This window comes from Pristiophorus japonicus, unplaced genomic scaffold (genome assembly GCF_044704955.1).
Source record: "Pristiophorus japonicus isolate sPriJap1 unplaced genomic scaffold, sPriJap1.hap1 HAP1_SCAFFOLD_515, whole genome shotgun sequence".
In the NCBI taxonomy this organism is placed as follows: Eukaryota; Metazoa; Chordata; class Chondrichthyes; family Pristiophoridae; genus Pristiophorus; species Pristiophorus japonicus.
Genome location: NW_027254421.1, coordinates 117,067 through 138,146, shown reverse-complemented (window position 1 = coordinate 138,146; position 21,080 = coordinate 117,067). Strand labels below are relative to the sequence as shown.

Here is a 21,080-nt window from a genome sequence, read left to right as displayed (position 1 = left end):
CACAGCCACTGCGTACCCAGCCCAGGAAACCCCCCCACAGCCCCTGCGTACCCAGCCCGGGAAACCCCCCCACAGCCCCTGCACTCCCAGCCCAGGAAACCCCCCACAGCCCCTGCACTCCCAGCCCAGGAAACCCCCCACAGCCCCTGCGTACCCAGCCCGGGAAACCCCCCCCACAGCCCCTGCACTCCCAGCCCAGGAAACCCCCCACAGCCCCTGCGTACCCAGCCCGGGAAACCCCCCCCACAGCCCCTGCACTCCCAGCCCAGGAAACCCCCCACAGCCCCTGCACTCCCAGCCCAGGAAACCCCCCACAGCCCCTGCGTACCCAGCCCAGGAAACCCCCCCACAGCCCCTGCACTCCCAGCCCAGGAAACCCCCCACAGCCCCTGCGTACCCAGCCCAGGAAACCCCCCACAGCCCCTGCACTCCCAGCCTTGGAAACCCCCCACAGCCCCTGCACTCATAGCCCAGGAAACCCCCCACAGCCCCTGCACTCCCAGCCTGGGAAACCCCACAGCCCCTGCACTCATAGCCCAGGAAACCCCCCACAGCCCCTGCACTCCCAGCCCGGGAAACCCCCTACAGCCCCTGCACTCATAGCCCAGGAAACCCCCCACAGCCCCTGCACTCCCAGCCCGGGAAACCCCCAACAGCCCCTGCACTCATAGCCCAGGAAACCCCCCACAGCCCCTGCACTACCAGCCTGGGAAACCCCACAGCCCCTGCACTCATAGCCCAGGAAACCCTCCACAGCCCCTGCACTCCCAGCCCGGGAAACCCCCAACAGCCCCTGCACTCATAGCCCAGGAAACCCCCCACAGCCCCTGCACTCCCAGCCTGGGAAACCCCACAGCCCCTGCACTCATAGCCCAGGAAACCCCCCACAGCCCCTGCACTCCCAGCCCGGGAAAACCCACAGCCCCTGCACTCCCAGTTCCGCCCCCCCCCCGCCTCTAGAAAAGGGGTCCCCGAGTGTGAGACCCACCTCCAAGATACTGTAGGGCTTCTTTCCCGCATCAAAGACATTTTACTGCCCTCCCCCCGTCCCACTCCCCCTCCCCTCCCCCCATCCCTTCCCCACGTCCCACTCCCCCCCAATCCACCCCCCCCGAACCCACCCTGCCCCAAATTACCCTCCCACCCCTCCCCCCACCCACCCTGAGCACCCCCCCCTCCACTCCCCCAAATTCCGACCCCCACCCCCCCGGTCCCTCACCTTCCCCTTCAGCTGAGCGTAGATGATGGACCTCTGCCCGTTGAAGACCGCGGAGGGGGTCTGGGATAAGAGCACGGCCTCCAGGCCTGGGGGCAGGGCCCAGCTGATGGCCAGGCCTGTCACGGCTGGTTGGAGGGCAAACTTCAAACTCTGCAGCACCTACAGGGGAGAGAGAGAGAGAGAGAGAGACAGAGCCTGCATTTCAATAGCGCCTTTCACCATCCCAAAGGGCAACTCCCAAAGCGCTGCACGACCAATGAGATGCTTTGTTGAAGTGCGCCCTCTGTGGGCAGTGCAGGAAACGCAGCGTGCCCATTGACGAACAGCAAGATCCCACAAACAGCGCCGTGATCAACCGTCAGGTTTTAGTGACGTTGGCTGAGGGATAAATATTGGCCCCAGGACAAAACATCATCACAAATAGGAGCAGGAGTCGGCCATTCGGCCCCTCGAGCCTGCTCCACCATTCAATGAGATCACGGCTGATCCGATGATGAAACTATGCCCCCGCTAGTTCCAGATTCCCCCATCGACCCTCTCCAGCCCCCTCAGAATCTGATACGTTTCAATAAGATCACCTCTCCGACGAGAACTTCTCGTCATAGAACCCGTGCAATCATTCCTGTCCACACGAGAGGGCAGGCGGGGCCTGGGTTTAACGTCTCACCCGATAGGCGGCAGTGTGGCACTCCCTCAGTACGGGGGCTCGGGGTTCCCCTCAGTACAGGGGCTCGGGGTTCTCCCCAGTACGGGGGCTCGGGATTCCCCCCAGTACGGGGGCTCGGGGTTCCCCTCAGTACGGGGGCTCGGGGTTCCTCCCAGTACGGGGGCTCGGGGTTCTCCCCAGTACGGGGGCTCGGGGTTCTCCTCAGTACGGGGGCTCGGGGTTCCTCCCAGTACGGGGGCTCGGGGTTCTCCCCAGTACGGGGGCTCGGGGTTCTCCTCAGTACGGGGGCTCGGGGTTCCTCCCAGTACGGGGGCTCGGGGTTCTCCCCAGTACGGGGGCTCGGGGTTCTCCTCAGTACGGGGGCTCGGGGTTCTCCCCAGTACGGGGGCTCAGGGTTCTCCCCAGTACGGGGGCTCGGGGTTCCTCCCAGTACGGGGGCTCGGGGTTCTCCTCAGTACGGGGGCTCGGGGTTCTCCCCAGTACGGGGGCTCGGGGTTCTCCCCAGTACGGGGCTCGGGGTTCCCCCCAGTACGGGGGCTCGGGGTTCTCCCCAGTACGGGGCTCGGGGTTCCTCCCAGTACGGGGGCTCGGGGTTCTCCTCAGTACGGGGGCTCGGGGTTCCTCCCAGTACGGGGGCTCGGGATTCCCCCCAGTACGGGGCTCGGGGTTCCCCCCAGTACGTAGGTTGGGGGTTCCCTCCAGTCCGGGGGTCCGGCGATCCCCCCAGTACGTAGGTTGGGGGTTCCCCCCAGTCCGGGGTTTCGGGGTTCCTCCCAGTACGGGGGCTCTGGGTTCTGGGGTTCCCTCCAGTCCGGGGGCTCGAGGTTCTGGTGTTCCCTCCAGTCCGGGGGCTCGGGGTTTCCCCCCCAGTACGGAGGTTGGGGGTTCCCCCCAGTCCGGGGTTCCGGGGTTCCCCCCAGTACGTAGGTTGGGGGTTCGCCTCTGTACAGGGGGCTTGGGGTTCCCCCCAGTACGTAGGTTGGGGGATCCCCCCTGTCCGGGGGCTCGAGGTTCTGGGGTTCCCTCCAGTCCGGGGGTTCGGCGTTTCCCCCCATTCCGGGGGGCTCGGGGTCTCCCCCCCCCACACACCGTCCCAGCTCTCGGTACCTTTGGCTGCATTCTCTCCTCCCCGGTGATGAACTGGTAGCTCCCCGAACCGGCCTTGGCGATGCCTTTGATGAGCTCTGTGGAGGCCCCCTGGCCAATCCCGAAGGAGAAACACCTGGAGAACAGGAGGGAAGCGTTTGGTAGGTGCCAGGGCAACGGCCAGGCCCGTGGGAGCGGACCGCTAGGCACTTGTATAAATATCGAGCAGTTCCACAGCCCACTTCACCCCCTTCGGGCGTCCCAGTGGGCTTTACAGCCGATGAAGTACTGTTTGAAGTGATGTCACTGTTGTAATGTGGGAAACGCCAATTTGCGCACAGCAAGCTCCCACACACAGCGATGGGATAATGAGCAGTTAATCTGTTTTGGTGATGTTGATTGAGCACCGGGGATAACTCCCCCGCTCCTCTTCCAATAGTGACTCTGGGATCATTTCCGTCCACTTCTGAAAGACGGCCCCTCCGACAGTGCAGCACTCCCTCCGGAATGTCACCCCCGGATTGTGGGGGCTCGAGTCTCTGGAGTGGGGGCACGAACTCACGGCCTTCTGACTCCAAGGCGAGAATGTGAGAGGCACTGGGGGAGCACAGAGGAATGAAAGGGTGAGGAGCGGGCAAGGACAGAGGGGGAAGGTCGTGGGGGCAAAGGTCGGGGAGGTAGGTCGGGGAGGGAGGCCGAGGGCGAAGGTCGGGGAGGGAGGTCAGGGGCGAAGGTCGAGGAGGGAGGTCAGGGGCGAAGGTCGAGGAGGGAGGTCAGGGGCGAAGGTCGAGGAGGGAGGTCAGGGGCGAAGGTCGGTGAGGGGAGGTCGTGGAGGGAGGTTGGGACCAGAGGGCGAAGGTCGGGGGAGGGCTGGGCCTTTGAGTCGCACACACCATTGGTGGAGCGGCCTTGCGAGCGTGTGTTGGGAAATGGCGATGACCCCGCCCCCGTGTCTGCTCCCAGTGGGATGGCTCAGCGCCTGAAGTGCACCCTGGGAGATTCAGGGCCCACCGCCTGTGCTCTGGAAGTGGGGGGGGGGGGGGGTGCTGGGGACACAGGGCTCTCCACCCACCCCGGGGACACAGCCCCCACCCACCCCGGGGACACAGGGCTCTCCACCCACCCCGGGGACACAGGGCTCCCCACCCACCCCGGGGACACAGGGCTCCCCACCCACCCCGGGGACACAGCCCCCACCCACCCCGGGGACACAGCCCCCACCCACCCCGGGGACACAGCCCCCACCCACCCGTTACCTGTGACTGTGGGCGTTCTTTCTAACTTCGGCGAGGACCATCTTCGTGTTCGACACCTCGCCGTCCGTGAAAACAAAGAGCTGTGAGAACAGAGGGAGGGTTACTCGGGGGAGGGGAGAGCAGAGGGAGTGTTACTCGGGGGAGGGGAGAACAGAGGGAGGGTTACTCGGGGGAGGGGAGAGCAGAGGGAGGGTTACTCGGGGGAGGGGAGAGCAGAGGGAGGGTTACTCGGGGGAGGAGAGAGCGGAGGGAGGGTTACTCGGGGGAGGGGAGAGCGGAGGGAGGGTTACTCGGGGGAGGGGAGAGCGGAGGGAGGGTTACTCGGGGGAGGGGAGAGCGGAGGGAGGGTTACTCGGGGGAGGGGAGAGCGGAGGGAGGGTTACTCGGGGGAGGGGAGAGCGGAGGGAGGGTTACTCGGGGGAGGAGAGAGCGGAGGGAGGGTTACTCGGGGGAGGAGAGAGCGGAGGGAGGGTTACTCGGGGGAGGGGAGAGCAGAGGGAGGGTTACTCGTGGGGGAGGGGAGAGCGGAGGGAGGGTTACTCGTGGGGGAGTGGAGAGCGGAGGGAGGGTTACTCGTGGGGGAGGGGAGAGCGGAGGGAGTGTTACTCGGGGGAGGGGAGAGCAGAGGGAGGGCTACTCGTGGGGGAGGGGAGAGCGGAGGGAGGGTTACTCGTGGGGGAGGGGAGAGCGGAGGGAGTGTTACTCGGGGGAGGGGAGGGCAGAGGGAGGGGAGAGCAGAGGGAGGGTTACTCGGGGGGAGGGGAGAGCAGAGGGAGGGGAGAGCAGAGGGAGGGTTACTCGGGGGAGGGGAGAGCGGAGCGAGGGTTATTCGGGGGAGGGGAGAGCAGAGGGAGGGTTACTCGGGGGAGGAGAGAGCAGAGGGAGGGTTACTCGGGGGAGGAGAGAGCAGAGGGAGGGTTACTCGGGGGGAGGGGAGTGCAGAGGGAGGGTTACTCGGGGGGAGGGGAGAGCGGAGGTAGGGGAGATCAGAGGGAGGGTTACTCGGGGGAGGGGAGAGCAGAGGGAGGGGAGAGCAGAGGGAGGGTTACTCGGGGGAAGGGAGAGCAGGGGGAGGGGAGAGCAGAGGGAGGGTTACTCGGGGAAGGGGGAGGGGGAGGGGTTGTGTAGGCCCGAGAAATATTCACACTTTGACCCCTCGAACTTCCTCCACCACTGTCTGGTGTCTGGACATGGAGTCCGCATCTGGAGTCCAGCTCCCCGGCCCCCCCGACCCCTACCCTACTGACCCCCGACCCACACCCCACCGACCCCCGACACACCGCCCCCCGACCCACACCGACCCCACCCCACCGACCCCCGACCTCTCACATGGTTGCTCACACCCGACACACACACACACACAGCCATTCTCACATCCCTTGCTCCCCCCCCCACAACACACACACACACACACACACACATACCCTGGGGACACACACACACACATACACACACTGGGGATGGACACACAGACACGCACATGCACACACACAGACACAGGCACACACTGTACCCTGGACACACACATACCCTGGGGGCACACACACACTCAGGCACCCCCTGTACCCTGGGACGGACACACACACACACATATACGCTCGAGTTCTTAACCATTAAAATCCCACAAACATCAATGTGAGAAATGACCAGATAATCTGTTTTTGGTGATGTTGGTTGAGGGATAAATATCGGGACTAGTACCAGCTACTTGTCATGGTCGTATCCTGATTGTGTGTTGTGATTGACTGCATCTGAACCGCCGCTCCTTTAATAAAATGCCTTATAAAACTCCCAAGACCCTTTGGGGTGTGTGTGTGTGACCTGTGACCCTAATCTTACAGCGGTTACCTCCCGGCACACATTCCACCTGAGCCGTTACCTGCCGCGGGTGCCCAGGTTTACACGGCCTGCTGTAAATGGCGGTGAGGGGCTGGAGGATCTCGGTCCCGCCCATGTCCGCCTCGATGCCCTTCAGTTTCTCCAGCGCGCTCTTCATCGACTCCTGATTGTACTCGACACTCGCCCTGCCCGAGAGGGAGAGAGAGAGAGAGAGGGAGAGGGAGAGGGAGAGGGAGAGGGAGAGAGAGAGAGAGCTCGGGTTAGAGGTGGGAGCGGGATGATGACACGTGGAGCCACTTGACCCGGTGTAACCAGGACGCTACGGTTCAGAGTGTGTCAGCCTGGCTCCCAATGCCTTTCCCCCCCCCCCCACCCCCACCCCGGCAAATCCATCATCCTGTCCGACCCTCGCTCTCAGCTGTAAGATTCGGCGAAAACATTCAGGAATACACATCAGCTGGATGAGGAATCATGGACAGGGATGTTTGCTGGACAGGCCTTTTGTCTCCCAATCAGTGAGACATTAAGTAAAGTGGCCGGGGTTTCAGGCCATCGAAAGACAAAGGATAGCTATTCGACCACAGAGTCGTCGGGAGCCACACATCGCGCGGTACACAGCCCAGTTGACAAAGGAACGGGCCAGAGTCTTGATTTTACGTTTGAGTTGCACAACCTCAGGGGCAAGGACAGTTGGACTTTTTGCCGCGAGAAGAAAGATTAGTGAGAAAGCGGGTTGTGTAGAGGACACAGAGAGGCTGCAAAGAGATTTAGATAGGTTAAGCGAATGGGCTAAGGTTTGGCAGATGGAATACAATGTCGGAAAGTGTGAGGTCATCCACCTTGGGAAAAAAAAAAAACAGTAAAAGGGAATATTATTTGAATGGGGAGAAATTACAACATGCTGCGGTGCAGAGGGACCTGGGGGTCCTTGTGCATGAATCCCAAAAAGTTAGTTTGCAGGTGCAGCAGGTAATCAGGAAGGCGACTGGAATGTTGGTCTTCATTGCGAGAGGGATGGAGTACAAAAGCAGGGAGGTCCTGCTGCAACTGTACAGGGTATTGGTGAGGCCGCACCTGGAGTACTGCGTGCAGTTTTGGTCACCTTACTTAAGGAAGGATATACTAGCTTTGGAGGGGGTACAGAGACGATTCACTCGGCTGATTCCGGAGATGAGGGGGTTACCTTATGATGATAGATTGAGTAGACTGGGTCTTTACTCGTTGGAGTTCAGAAGGATGAGGGGTGATCTTATAGAAACATTTAAAATCATGAAAGGGATAGACAAGATAGAGGCAGAGAGGTTGTTTCCACTGGTGGGGGAGACTAGAACTAGGGGGGCACAGCCTCAAAATACGGGGGAGCCAATTTAAAACCGAGTTGAGAAGGAATTTCTTCTCCCAGAGGGTTGTGAATCTGTGGAATTCTCTGCCCAAGGAAGCAGTTGAGGCTAGCTCATTGAACGTATTCAAGTCACAGATAGATAGATTTTTAACCAATAAGGGAATTAAGGGTTACGGGGAGCGGGCGGGTAAGTGGAGCTGAGTCCACGGCCAGATCAGCCATGGTCTTGTTGAATGGCGGAGCAGGCTCGAGGGGCTCGATGGCCTACTCCTGTTCCTAATTCTTAGGTTCTTATGCAAGAAGCATTTTTGCAAGTATGAGCGAGGCAGTTTTGGCTGGTGTAATGTCTGCAAGCTTGTAATGCTTGTAGCTCCAAACTGTGGATGTGTCCGTATTGTGTACTGCAGCTGCATAGTTAATCATTAAGCAACAGGCAGTTTTTCCCTCGAGAGTTGCGTGCGTGTCAGGAAGCCGTGTGTGCTGTGCTCTGTGAAGATATCACAGCTGCCGTGTCTCTCTCTCTCTCTCGCTCTCCCCTCTTCTACGCCCGCTTGCTTCGTCCAACGCACAAGGGCTGAGCTCTCCGTCTGGGAACGGAGAGAAGAAACACCAGAGAGCCTCGCTACTTCGACGGGGAAGCTGTCCTTGAGACTGGACCTGAAGACACGCCTCATCGGGAGAAGCAGCCAGAGGGGTAATGGGTGAGCACTTATTCCCAGCCCACACATCTTTAACACCACCGCATAGTGTGAAAGGGTGTCGTGTGTCCCGACCAAGCCTTAAGGGTTTTAGTGGGGAGGTTTTTGCAAGGAGCATAAGCGTACGCACATTCTGTTGGACAGATTTCAGTGGTGCAATTTTGAATCCGAGCAGGCGTGTTTTAGACGTGGGTACTTCGCATTAGGGGCCTGTTTAGACGGGCCAGGCTGTATTTGTTTGTGTTGAACTACCAGGATGTGCTTTTACTGGGTGCAGGTGTGTGTTTCAACTTGAATAAAAGCACTGTGACGGTGGAGACCGAAAGGATCTGTTGACGACTGTATATTACCGTTCACGACTATAATTCCGAAGTCCAGAACTGTTGTAAGAGGGGTGATTCGAAACCACCAGGGGGAAAAAGCAGTTACACAGCCGAGGGACTTGGGGGAAATCACCGGTGGCGACGTACACCTTACACTCAGTGTGAGGAAAGGTCAGGATTTGCCCCACTGCCCCACTCAATCCTCCATCAGAGAGAGAGAGGACCTTCATCCTCCTCTGTCCAGGGCAGGGTTTGACATCCCAGGTGCCAAAGGGTGAAAGGTCAGAATCTGGACATGCTCCGTGCAGGCGACCTCTCAACCCGTGCGAACTTCTCCTTGGGCGGAAGCCCGGTTTCCCGTTACACCCCGGAAATTGCCACTTACGGGAAGAAGGAGTCAAAGCGGCTTCCGAATCCGTAAATGTTGAAGAAGCATCCCACGGGCAGGCTCTTCACGAGAAGGAGCAGGGTATCCTGCGGGAGCAAACGCCCCGTTAGTCTCAGTATCAGCTTCTGGCTCACATGTTCCCAACCTCCCACTCTGCAGGGGAGTCCCCCACATTATCCATTGCTCCAGCCCCAGACTGTGAGTCAGGCCTGGGCAGTGACAGGCCCATCGGTTACACAGTGAGTGACCCTTACCCTGAATAAACAGTGATTCTGTACAGTTACAGGGAGTGACCCTTACCCTGAATAAGCAGTGACTCTGTACAGTTAGTGAGTGACCCTTACCCTGAATAAACAGTGACTCTGTACAGTTACAGTGAGTGACCCTTACCCTGAATAAACAGTGACTCTGTACAGTTACAGTGAGTGACCCTTACCCTGAATAAACAGTGACTCTGTACAGTAAGTGAGTGACCCTTACCCTGAATAAACAGTGACTCTGTACAGTTACACAGTGAGTGACCCTTACCCTGAATAAACAGTGACTCTGTACAGTTAGTGAGTGACCCTTACCCTGAATAAACAGTGACTCTGTACAGTTAGTGAGTGACCCTTACCCTGAATAAACAGTGACTCTGTACAGTTAGTGAGTGACCCTTACCCTGAATAAACAATGACTCTGTACAGTTAGTGAGTGACCCTTACCCTGAATAAACAGTGACTCTGTACAGTTAGTGAGTGACCCTTACCCTGAATAAACAATGACTCTGTACAGTTAGTGAGTGACCCTTACCCTGAATAAACAGTGACTCTATACAGTTAGTGAGTGACCATTACCCTGAATAAACAGTGACTCTGTACAGTTAGTGAGTGACCCTTACCCTGAATAAACAGTGACTCTGTACAGTTATACAGTGAGTGACCCCTTACCCTGAATAAACAGTGACTCTGTACAGTTAGTGAGTGACCCTTACCCTGAATAAACAGCGACTCTGTACAGTTAGTGAGTGACCCTTACCCTGAATAAACAGTGACTCTGTACAGTTATACAGTGAGTGACCCCTTACCCTGAATAAACAGTGACTCTGTACAGTTACACAGTGAGTGACCCTTACCCTGAATAAACAGCGACTCTGTACAGTTAGTGAGTGACCCTTACCCTGAATAAACAGCGACTCTGTACAGTTAGTGAGTGACCCTTACCCTGAATAAACAGTGACTCTGTACAGTTAGTGAGTGACCCTTACCCTGAATAAACAGTGACTCTGTACAGTTAGTGAGTGACCCTTACCCTTACTCTGCTGCACAGGAGGGCAAGAAAAAGAGTGAGACAGCAATAGTGATAGGGGATTCAATGGTGAGGGGAATAGATAGGCGTTTCTGCGGCCGCAACCGAGACTCCAGGATGGTATGTTGCCTCCCTGGTGCAAGGGTCAAGGATGTCTCGGAGCGGGTGCAGGACATTCTGAAATGGGAGGGAGAACAGCCAGTTGTTGTGGTGCACATTGGTACCAACGACATAGGTAAAAAAAGGGATGAGGTCCTACGAAACGAATTTTAGGAGCTAGGAGCTAAATTAAAAAGTAGGACCTCAAAAGTAGTAATCTCGGGATTGCTACCAGTGCCACGTGATAGTCAGAGTAGGAATCGCAGGATAGCGCAGATGAATACGTGGCTTGAGCAATGGTGCAGCAGGGAGGGATTCAAATTCCTGGGGCATTGGGACCGGTTCTGGGGGAGGTGGGACCAGTACAAACCGGACGGTCTGCACCTGGGCAGGACCGGAACCAATGTCCTAGGGGGAGTGTTTGCTAGTGCTGTTGGGGAGGATTTAAACTAATATGGCAGGGGGATGGGAACCAATGCAGGGAGACAGAGAGAAACAAAAAGGAGGCAAAAGCAAAAGACAGAAAGGAGATGAGGAAAAGTGGAGGGCGGAGAAACCCAAGGCAAAGAACAAAAAGGGCCACTGTACAGCAAAATTCTAAAAGGACAAAGGGTGTTAAAAAAACAAGCCTGAAGGCTTTGTGTTTTAATGCAAGGAGTATCCGCAATAAGGTGGATGAATTAATTGTGCAAATAGATGTTAATAAATATGATGTGATTGGGATTACGGAGACGTGGCTCCAGGATGATCAGGGCTGGGAACTCAACATTCAGGGGTATTCAACATTCAGGAAGGATAGAATAAAAGGAAAAGGAGGTGGGGTAGCATTGCTGGTTAAAGAGGAGATTAATACAATAGTTAGGAAAGACATTAGCTTGGATGATGTGGAATCTATATGGGTAGAGCTGCAGAACACCAAAGGGCAAAAAACGTTAGTAGGAGTTGTGTACAGACCTCCAAACAGTAATAGGGATGTTGGGGAGGGCATCAAACAGGAAATTAGGGGTGCATGCAATAAAGGTGTAGCAGTTATAATGGGTGACTTTAATATGCACATAGATTGGGCTAGCCAAACTGGAAGCAATACGGTGGAGGAGGATTTCCTGGAGTGCATAAGGGATGGTTTTCTAGACCAATATGTTGAGGAACCAACTAGGGGGGAGGCCATCTTAGACTGGGTGTTGTGTAATGAGAGAGGATTAATTAGCAATCTCATTGTGCGAGGCCCCTTGGGGAAGAGTGACCATAATATGGTGGAATTCTGCATTAGGATGGAGAATGAAACAGTAAATTCAGAGACCATGGTCCAGAACTTAAAGAAGGGTAACTTTGAAGGTATGAGGCGTGAATTGGCTAGGATAGATTGGCGAATGATACTTAGGGGGTTGACTGTGGATGGGCAATGGCAGACATTTAGAGACCGCATGGATGAATTACAACAATTGTACATTCCTGTCTGGCGTAAAAATAAAAAAGGGAAGGTGGCTCAACCGTGGCTATCTAGGGAAATCAGGGATAGTATTAAAGCCAAGGAAGTGGCATACAAATTGGCCAGAAATAGCAGCGAACCTGGGGACTGGGAGAAATTTAGAACTCAGCAGAGGAGGACAAAGGGTTTGATTAGGGCAGGGAAAATGGAGTACGAGAAGAAGCTTGCAGGGAACATTAAGGTGGATTGCAAAAGTTTCTATAGGTATGTAAAGAGAAAAAGGTTAGTAAAGACAAACGTAGGTCCCCTGCAGTCAGAATCAGGGGAAGTCATAACGGGGAACAAAGAAATGGCAGACCAATTGAACAAGTACTTTGGTTCGGTATTCACTAAGGAGGATACAAACAACCTTCCGGATATAAAAGGGGTCAGAGGGTCTAGTAAGGAGGGGGAACTGAGGGAATTCTTTATTAGTCGGGAAATTGTGTTGGGGAAATTGATGGGATTGAAGGCCGATAAATCCCCAGGGCCTGATGGACTGCATCCCAGAGTACTTAAGGAGGTGGCCTTGGAAATAGCGGATGCATTGACAGTCATTTTCCAACATTCCATTGACTCTGGATCAGTTCCTATGGAGTGGAGGGTAGCCAATGTAACCCAACTTGTTAAAAAAGGAGGGAGAGAGAAAACAGGGAATTATAGACCGGTCAGCCTGACCTCAGTAGTGGGTAAAATGATGGAATCAATTATTAAGGATGTCATAGCAGTGCATCTGGAAAATGGTGACATGATAGGTCCAAGTCAGCATGGATTTGTGAAAGGGAAATCATGCTTGACAAATCTTCTGGAATTTTGTGAGGATGTTTCCAGTAAAGTGGACAAAGGAGAACATGTTGATGTGGTATATTTGGACTTTCAGAAGGCTTTCGACAAGGTCCCACACAAGAGATTAATGTGCAAAGTTAGAGCACATGGGATTGTGGGTAGTGTGCTGACGTGGATTGAGAACTGGTTGTCAGACAGGAAGCAAAGAGTAGGAGTAAACGGGTACTTTTCAGAATGGCAGGCAGTGACTAGTGGGGTGTCGCAAGGTTCTGTGCTGGGGCCCCAGCTGTTTACATTGTACATTAATGATTTAGACGAGGGGATTAAATGCAGTATCTCCAAATTTGCGGATGACACATAAGTTGGGTGGCAGTGTGAGCTGCGAGGAGGATGCTATGAGGCTGCAGAGTGACTTGGATAGGTTAGGTGAGTGGGCAAATGCATGGCAGATGAAGTATAATGTGGATAAATGTGAGGTTATCCACTTTGGTGGTAAAAACAGAGAGACAGACTATTATCTGAATGGTGACAGATTAGGAAAAGGGAAGGTGCAACGAGACCTGGGTGTCATGGTACATCAGTCATTGAAGGTTAGCATGCAGGTACAGCAGGCGGTTAAGAAAGCAAATGGCATGTTGGCCTTCATAGCGAGGGGATTTGAATACAGGGGCAGGGAGGTGTTGCTACAGTTGTACAGGGCCTTGGTGAGGCCACACCTGGAGTATTGTGTACAGTTTTGGTCTCCTAACCTGAGGAAGGACATTCTTGCTATTGAGGGAGTGCAGCGAAGGTTCACCAGACTGATTCCTGGGATGGCGGGACTGACCTATCAAGAAAGACTGGATCAACTGGGCTTGTATTCACTGGAGTTCAGAAGAATGAGAGGGGACCTCATAGAAACGTTTAAAATTCTGACGGGTTTAGACAGGTTAGATGCAGGAAGAATGTTCCCAATGTTGGGGAAGTCCAGAACCAGGGGTCACAGTCTGAGGATAAGGGGCAAGCCATTTAGGACCGAGATGAGGAGAAACTTCTTCACCCAGAGAGTGCTGAACCTGTGGAATTTTCTACCACAGAAAGTAGTTGAGGCCAATTCACTAAATATATTCAAAAGGGAGTTAGATGAAGTCCTTACTACTCGGGGGATCAAGGGTTATGGAGAGAAAGCAGGAAGGGGATACTGAAGTTTCATGTTCAGCCATGAACTCATTGAATGGCGGTGCAGGCTAGAAGGGCTGAATGGCCTGCTCCTGCACCTATTTTCTATGTTTCTATGTTTCAATGAATAAACAGTGACTCTATACAGTTAGTGAGTGACCCTTACCCTGAATAAACAGTGACTCTATACAGTTAGTGAGTGACCCTTACCCTCAATAAACAGTGACTCTGTACAGTTATAGTGAGTGACCCCTTACCCTGAATAAACAGTGACTCTGTACAGTTAGTGAGTGACCCTTACCCTGAATAAACAATGACTCTGTACAGTTAGTGAGTGACCCTTACCCTGAATAAACAGTGACTCTGTACAGTTACAGTGAGTGACCCTTACCCTGAATAAACAGTGACTCTGTACAGATGGTGAGTGACCCTTACCCTGAATAAACAATGACTCTGTACAGTTAGTGAGTGACCCTTACCCTGAATAAACAGTGACTCTGTACAGTTAGTGAGTGACCCTTACCCTGAATAAACAGTGACTCTGTACAGTTAGTGAGTGACCCTTACCCTGAATAAACAGTGACTCTGTACAGTTAGTGAATGACCCTTACCCTGAATAAACAGTGACTCTGTACAGTTACAGTGAGTGACCCTTACCCTGAATAAACAGTGACTCTGTACAGTTACAGTGAGTGACCCTTACCCTGAATAAACAGTGACTCTGTACAGTTACACAGTGAGTGACCGTTACGCTGCTAATTAACACAGATCCCCCCCCCCTCACCCACACAGAGTCCCCCCCTCCCCCACACACATTACCTGGGCGCTTTGAATACGGGTGGTCTCTCTGCCACAGTGTGACATTCGGCAATCCATGCTTCCGGAACGATCGATGAGGAAGATGAACTCCCCCGATGTAACCTGGGAGGATTTCTCAGGAAAACTGGGATAGAAGGTGAGCATGACTGTGGGGTCTCCCATCAGGGTCCCTGAATAAAGAGCAAACAGGACTGTACTGGACCGGAATTGGAGCTCCTCGAAGCACGGGCTCCCTCTCTCCAGCCTATCCAACCCCAGCACAACCCCTGACCCAGGCCCATCTATAACCCAGCCTATCCATCCGTACACCCGACCCCAGCACAACCCCTGACCCAGGCCCATCTATAACCCAGCCTATCCATCCGTACACCCGACCCTAGCATAACCCCTGACCCAGGCCCATCTATAACCCAGCCTATCCATCCATCTCACCCAACCCCAGCATAACCCCTGACCCAGGCCCATCTATAACACACCCTATCCATCCGTACACCCGACCCTAGTATAACCCCTGACCCAGGCCCATCGATAACCCAGCCTATCCATCCGTACACCCAACCCCAGCACAACCCCTGACCCAGGCCCATCGATAACCCAGCCTATCCATCCGTACACCCGACCCTAGTATAACCCCTGACCCAGGCCCATCTATAACACACCCTATCCATCCATCTCACCCAACCCCAGCACAACCCCTGACCCAGGCCCATCTATAACCCAGCCTATCCATCCATCTCACCCAACCCCAGCACAACCCCTGACCCAGGCCCATCTATAACACAGCCTATCCATCCGTACACCCGACCCTAGTATAACCCCTGACCCAGGTCCATCTATAACCCAGCCTATCCATCCATCTCACCCAACCCCAGCACAACCCCTGCCCCAGGCCCATCTATAACACAGCCTATCCATCCGTACACCCGACCCTAGCATAACCCCTGACCCAGGTCCATCTATAACCCAGCCTATCCATCCGTACACCCGACCCCAGCATAACCCCTGACCCAGGTCCATCTATAACCCAGCCTATCCATCCATCTCACCCAACCCCAGCACAACCCCTGACCCAGGCCCATCGATAACCCAGCCTATCCATCCGTACACCCGACCCCAGCACAACCCCTGACCCAGGCCCATCGATAACCCAGCCTATCCATCCGTACACCCGACCCTAGTATAACCCCTGACCCAGGCCCATCTATAACCCAGCCTATCCATCCGTACACCCGACCCCAGCATAACCCCTGACCCAGGCCCATCTATAACCCAGCCTATCCATCCGTACACCCGACCCTAGCATAACCCCTGACCCAGGCCCATCTATAACCCAACCTATCCATCCATCTCACCCAACCCCAGCACAACCCCTGACCCAGGCCCATCTATAACCCAGCCTATCCATCCATCTCACCCAACCCCAGCACAACCCCTGACCCAGGCCCATCTATAACACACCCTATCCATCCGTACACCCGACCCCAGCATAACCCCTGACCCAGGCCCATCTATAACCCAGCCTATCCATCCATCTCACCCAACCCCAGCACAACCCCTGACCCAGGCCCATCTATAACACACCCTATCCATCCGTACACCCGACCCTAGTATAACCCCTGACCCAGGTCCATCTATAACCCAGCCTATCCATCCGTACACCCGACCCTAGCATAACCCCTGACCCAGGCCCATCTATAACCCAGCCTATCCATCCATCTCACCCAACCCCAGCACAACCCCTGCCCCAGGCCCATCTATAACACACCCTATCCATCCGTACACCCGACCCTAGTATAACCCCTGACCCAGGTCCATCTATAACCCAGCCTATCCATCCATCTCACCCGACCCAAGCATAACCCCTGACCCAGGTCCATCTATAACCCAGCCTATCCATCCATCTCACCTGACCCCAGCATAACCCCTGACCCAGGCCCATCTATAACACAGCTTCTCCTCCCAGCACACCCCAAAACCACCTTGTCCCTAACCCAGCCTCTCCCTCCAGCCGGTCCCTAAGCCCGTCACACTCGGTCCCTAAGCCCGTCACACTCGGTCCCTAAGCCCGTCACACCCCATACAGCCCCCACCCCTGCCCACTCTGCCCCTGCCCCCCCCCCACCACCATGTACAGATCGGGCCGACCCTTGCCCGTTTACCTGGTGCCGCAGTATCTACCCCGGCTTCGATGATGGCGCTCGGTTTGTGAACATTATCGTAGTAAACCAGCAGCTCAACATCCTTATCAAACCGGTGTCCTTCCGTCATAGACAGCTGAGGGGAGAGGATCAGAAACCGCAAATCAGACCCAGAACGAGAGGCACCCGTCAGTGTACAGATATCTCCCTGAGGGAGAGGGACTGTGAGACACCAGTCAGTGTACAGATATCTCCCTGAGGGAGAGGGGACTGAGAGACACCAGTCAGTGTACAGATATCTCCCTGAGGGAGAGGGACTGAGAGACACCAGTCAGTGTACAGATATCTCCCTGAGGGAGAGAGGGACTGAGAGACACCAGTCAGTGTACAGATATCACCCTGAGGGAGAGGGGACTGAGAGACACCAGTCAGTGTACAGATATCTCCCTGAGGGAGAGGGACTGAGAGACACCAGTCAGTGTACAGATATCACCCTGAGGGAGAGAGGGACTGAGAGACACCAGTCAGTGTACAGATATCTCCCTGAGGGAGAGGGACTGAGAGACACCAGTCAGTGTACAGATATCTCCCTGAGGGAGAGGGGACTGAGAGACACCAGTCAGTGTACAGATATCACCCTGAGGGAGGGAGACTAAGAGACACCAGTCAGTGTGCAGATACCTCCCTGAAGGAGAGGGACTGAGAGACACCAGTCATGGTTTCTGGGTTAACCAATCGGCCCCTCTCCTGCTCCGGCCCATACATTAGGGGTTTGATGTGATGTGAGGCCTTTCTGCTACCTGGGTGGCCACGGCCCACCTCCCGATCCCTGGGCCCCTGCATTGAACCCTCTCACCTTGGCCGATGTCTTGTCCTGGGTCAGGAACTCCAGAGCGGTCAGAGAACAGTTGGACTGGACGCGGGAGATCCCGAGTGGGCAGTGGATCCGGGCCCCGAGAGACAATGTGTAGGGCGGCTCAGTTACCCGTGGGAGGTCGTGGGTCACGCTGGGAGCCTGGGCACCTGGGAGGGTTAAAGGTGATAGGGTTAGACTCCAGTCCTCCCACGATCTAGCCGTCTCCGACAGCGATTACTCCTCCCTCAACCTGGAACCGGCTCGCTGCATCTTCCTGGGGCTCTCCGTCCATCAACAATCTCTGACAGCGATTACTCCCTCCCTCAACCTGGAACTGGCTCGCTGTATCTTCCTGGGGCTCCCCGTCCATCAACAATCTCCTACAGCGATTACTCCCTCCCTCAACCTGGAACTGGCTCGCTGCATCTTCCTGGGGCTCCCCGTCCATCAACAATCTCCTACAGCGATTACTCCCTCCCTCAACCTGGAACCGGCTCGCTGTATCTTCCTGGGGCTCCCCGTCCATCAACAATCTCCTACAGCGATTACTCCCTCCCTCAACCTGGAACCGGCTCGCTGTATCTTCCTGGGGCTCCCCGTCCATCAACAATCCGTTATAATCCAAGCTTGGCTCAAGAGCATAAGGAATAGGAGCAGGAGTCAGCCATTCGGCCCCTCGAGCCTGCTCCGCCATTCAATAAGATCATGGACTCAGCTCCACTTCCCCGCCCGCTCCCCATAGCCCTTCACTTCCTTATCGCTCAAAAATCTGTCTATCTCCGCATTAAATATATTCAATGACCCAGCCTCCACAGCTCTCTGGGGCAGAGAATTCCACAGATTTACAACCCTCAGAGAAGAAATTCCTCCTCATCTCAGTTTTAAATGGGCGGCCCCTTATTCTGAGACTCGGTCCCCTAGTTCTAGTCTCCCCCATCAGTCGAAATATCCTCTCTGCATCTACCCTGTCGAGCCCCCTCAGAATCTTATACGTTTCAATAAGATCACCTCTCATTCTTTTGAACTCCAATGAGTAGAGGCCCAACCTGCTCAACTTTTCTTCAAAAGACAACCCCCTCATCTCAGGCATCACCTGACCATTCCTGCATTGACCCCATCTTCCCTTCAGCTCATTGGGCCGAAGGTCCTTCGCCCCAGGTTCCCGATACCGGGCCTCAAAGGTTTAACGTACAAGGCGAGGCTGCCTAGACTGAGCTTGTATTCCCTCGAGTACATGGAAGAAGAGCATAAGAAATAGGGGCAGGAGTTGGCCATTCGGCCCCTCGAGCCTGCTCCGCCATTCAATAAGATCATGGCTGATCTGATCATGGACTCAGCTCCACTTCCCCGCCCGCTCCCCATAACCCTTCACTCCCTTATCGCTCAAAAATCCACCTATCTCCACCTTAAATATATTCAATGACAGAGTATAAAAGATTAAGTGGCGATCCATTTCGAGGCGCTTAGGATGATTAACGGATTTGATAGGGTAGATCCAGAGAAATATTTCCTCTGGTGGGGGGAGCCCAGAACAAGGGGACATCACCTTAAAGTTCGAGCCAGGCCGTTCAGGGGTGATGTCAGGAAAGGCTTCTTCACACAAAGGGTCATGGGAATCTGGGACTCTCTCCAAAAAGCTATTGAGGCCGGGCGGGGCTGGGCCAACGGAAAATTTCAAGACTGAGATTGACCGATTTTTGTTGGGCAAGGGTATTAAAGGTAACGGAACCGTGGTTCTACGAAGTTTACAGACAATGACGGACAGGTAAAGACCATCTGGTTGATGGAGCCTGTCCCACACAATTGCGATGACTTGTGTATCACAACACATACCCTGCACCCCATCCCAAACCGTGTGATCTCCTGGGAGAGGCAAAAAACCAGGTTAAACAAACCCAGGACAATTTGTGGGAAAAAATCTGTGAAATTCCTCTCCGACCCATCCAGGCGATGGAATCTAGTCCAGGAGATCACTCTGGCCATTAAATTACCTGCAGTACCTGCCTTCTGTAAGAGGGTAGATGGAGTTAAAATAAAGATTAACCATAATGGGATTGAATGGTGGAACAGGCGAGGGGGCTTACTGGCCTCAGAGGGAGTGCAGCGAAGGTTCACCAGACTGATTCCTGGGATGGGGGGATTGTCCTATGAGGAGAGATTGAGCAGACTGGGCCGATATTCTCTGGAGTTTAGAAGAATGAGAGGTGATCTCATTGAAACATACAACGTTCTCACAGGGCTTGACAGGGTAGATGCAGGGAGGGTGTTTCCCCCCCGGGCTGGGGAGTCTGGAACCAGGGGTCACAGTCTCAGGATAAGGGGTCGGCCATTTAGGACTGAGATGAGGAGAAACTTCTTCACTCAGAGGGGGGTGAATCTTTGGAATTCTCTGCCCCAGAGGGCTGTGGAGGCTCAGTCTTTGAGTATATTCAAGACAGAGATCGATAGATTTTTGGATATTGAGGGAATCGAGGGATATGGGGACAGTGCAGGAAAGTGGACCCGAGGTCGAAGGTCAGCCGTGATCTTATTGAATGGTGGAGCGGGCTCGAGGGGCCGAATGGCCGACTCCTGCTCCTGTGTAACAGGCCCGACGGGCTGAATGGCCTCCTCCTGTTCCTATTTGGAGTAGGACGGACCCCAGAGAAGAGCAGTGTCTGATATATCGCACTGTGTCAGAATAGAGGACGGGTCCCAGTGAGCGCTGGATGCAATGAGTCTGTAATCGAGACTTTTCATGTAATGAGGACACAGATTCCTGGGGGCTCGGTGGGGCAAAGCTCATGTCTTGACCTTTCACCCCAGACAGAGAGGGACACAGTACCTGCCCTGGGAGTGTTTGATGGGACAGTGTTGAGGGAGCTTTACTCTGTATCTAACCCTGTGCTGTACCTGCCCTGGGAGTGTTTGATGGGACAGTGTAGAGGGAGCTTTACTCTGTATCTAACCCTGTGCTGTACCTGCCCTGGGAGTGTTTGATGGGACAGTGTAGAGGGAGCTTTACTCTGTATCTAACCCCCTGTACCTGCCCTGGGAGTGTTTGATGGGACTGTGTAGGGGGAGCTTTACTCTGTATCTAACCCCCTGTACCTGCCCTGGGAGTGTTTGATGGGACAGTGTAGAGGGAGCTTTACTCTGTATCTAACTCCGTGCTGTACCTGCCCTGGGAGTGTTTGATGGGGCAGTGTAGAGGGAGCTTTACTCTGTATCTAACCCCCTGTACCTGCCCTGGGAGTGTTTGATGGGACAGTGTAGAGGGAGCTTTACTCTGTATCTAACTCCGTGCTGTACCTGCCCTGGGAGTGTTTGATGGGACTGTGTAGGGGGAGCTTTACTCTGTATCTAACCTCCTGTACCTGCCCTGGGAGTGTTTGATGGGACAGTGTAGGGGGAGCTTTACTCTGTATCTAACCCCCTGTACCTGCCCTGGGAGTGTTTGATGGGACAGTGTAGAGGGAGCTTTACTCTGTATCTAACCCCCTGTACCTGCCCTGGGAGTGTTTGATGGGACAGTGTAGAGGGAGCTTTACTCTGTATCTAACCCCCTGTACCTGCCCTGGGAGTGTTTGATGGGACAGTGTAGAGGGAGCTTTACTCTGTATCTAACCCCCTGTACCTGCCCTGGGAGTGTTTGATGGGACAGTGTAGAGG

At 54.7% G+C, this 21,080-nt stretch overlaps 1 protein-coding gene across 2 annotated transcripts in view; it reads right to left on the bottom strand.

Moving 5' to 3' along the window:
* The window catches only part of LOC139253818 (von Willebrand factor A domain-containing protein 5A-like), a 48,892-nt gene that overhangs the window by 16,262 nt on the left and 11,550 nt on the right, over window positions 1-21,080 (bottom strand). For both annotated transcript variants that reach the window (XM_070873581.1, XM_070873580.1), the window contains exons 5-12: window positions 17,430-17,596; window positions 16,595-16,709; window positions 14,436-14,605; window positions 8,816-8,904; window positions 6,108-6,252; window positions 4,229-4,308; window positions 2,994-3,108; window positions 1,220-1,378 (exon numbers count right to left, since the gene is read on the bottom strand). In XM_070873581.1, the coding sequence (XP_070729682.1) occupies window positions 1,220-1,378; window positions 2,994-3,108; window positions 4,229-4,308; window positions 6,108-6,252; window positions 8,816-8,904; window positions 14,436-14,605; window positions 16,595-16,709; window positions 17,430-17,596 (1,040 nt within the window). The remainder of the gene's footprint in view (window positions 1-1,219; window positions 1,379-2,993; window positions 3,109-4,228; window positions 4,309-6,107; window positions 6,253-8,815; window positions 8,905-14,435; window positions 14,606-16,594; window positions 16,710-17,429; window positions 17,597-21,080) is intronic.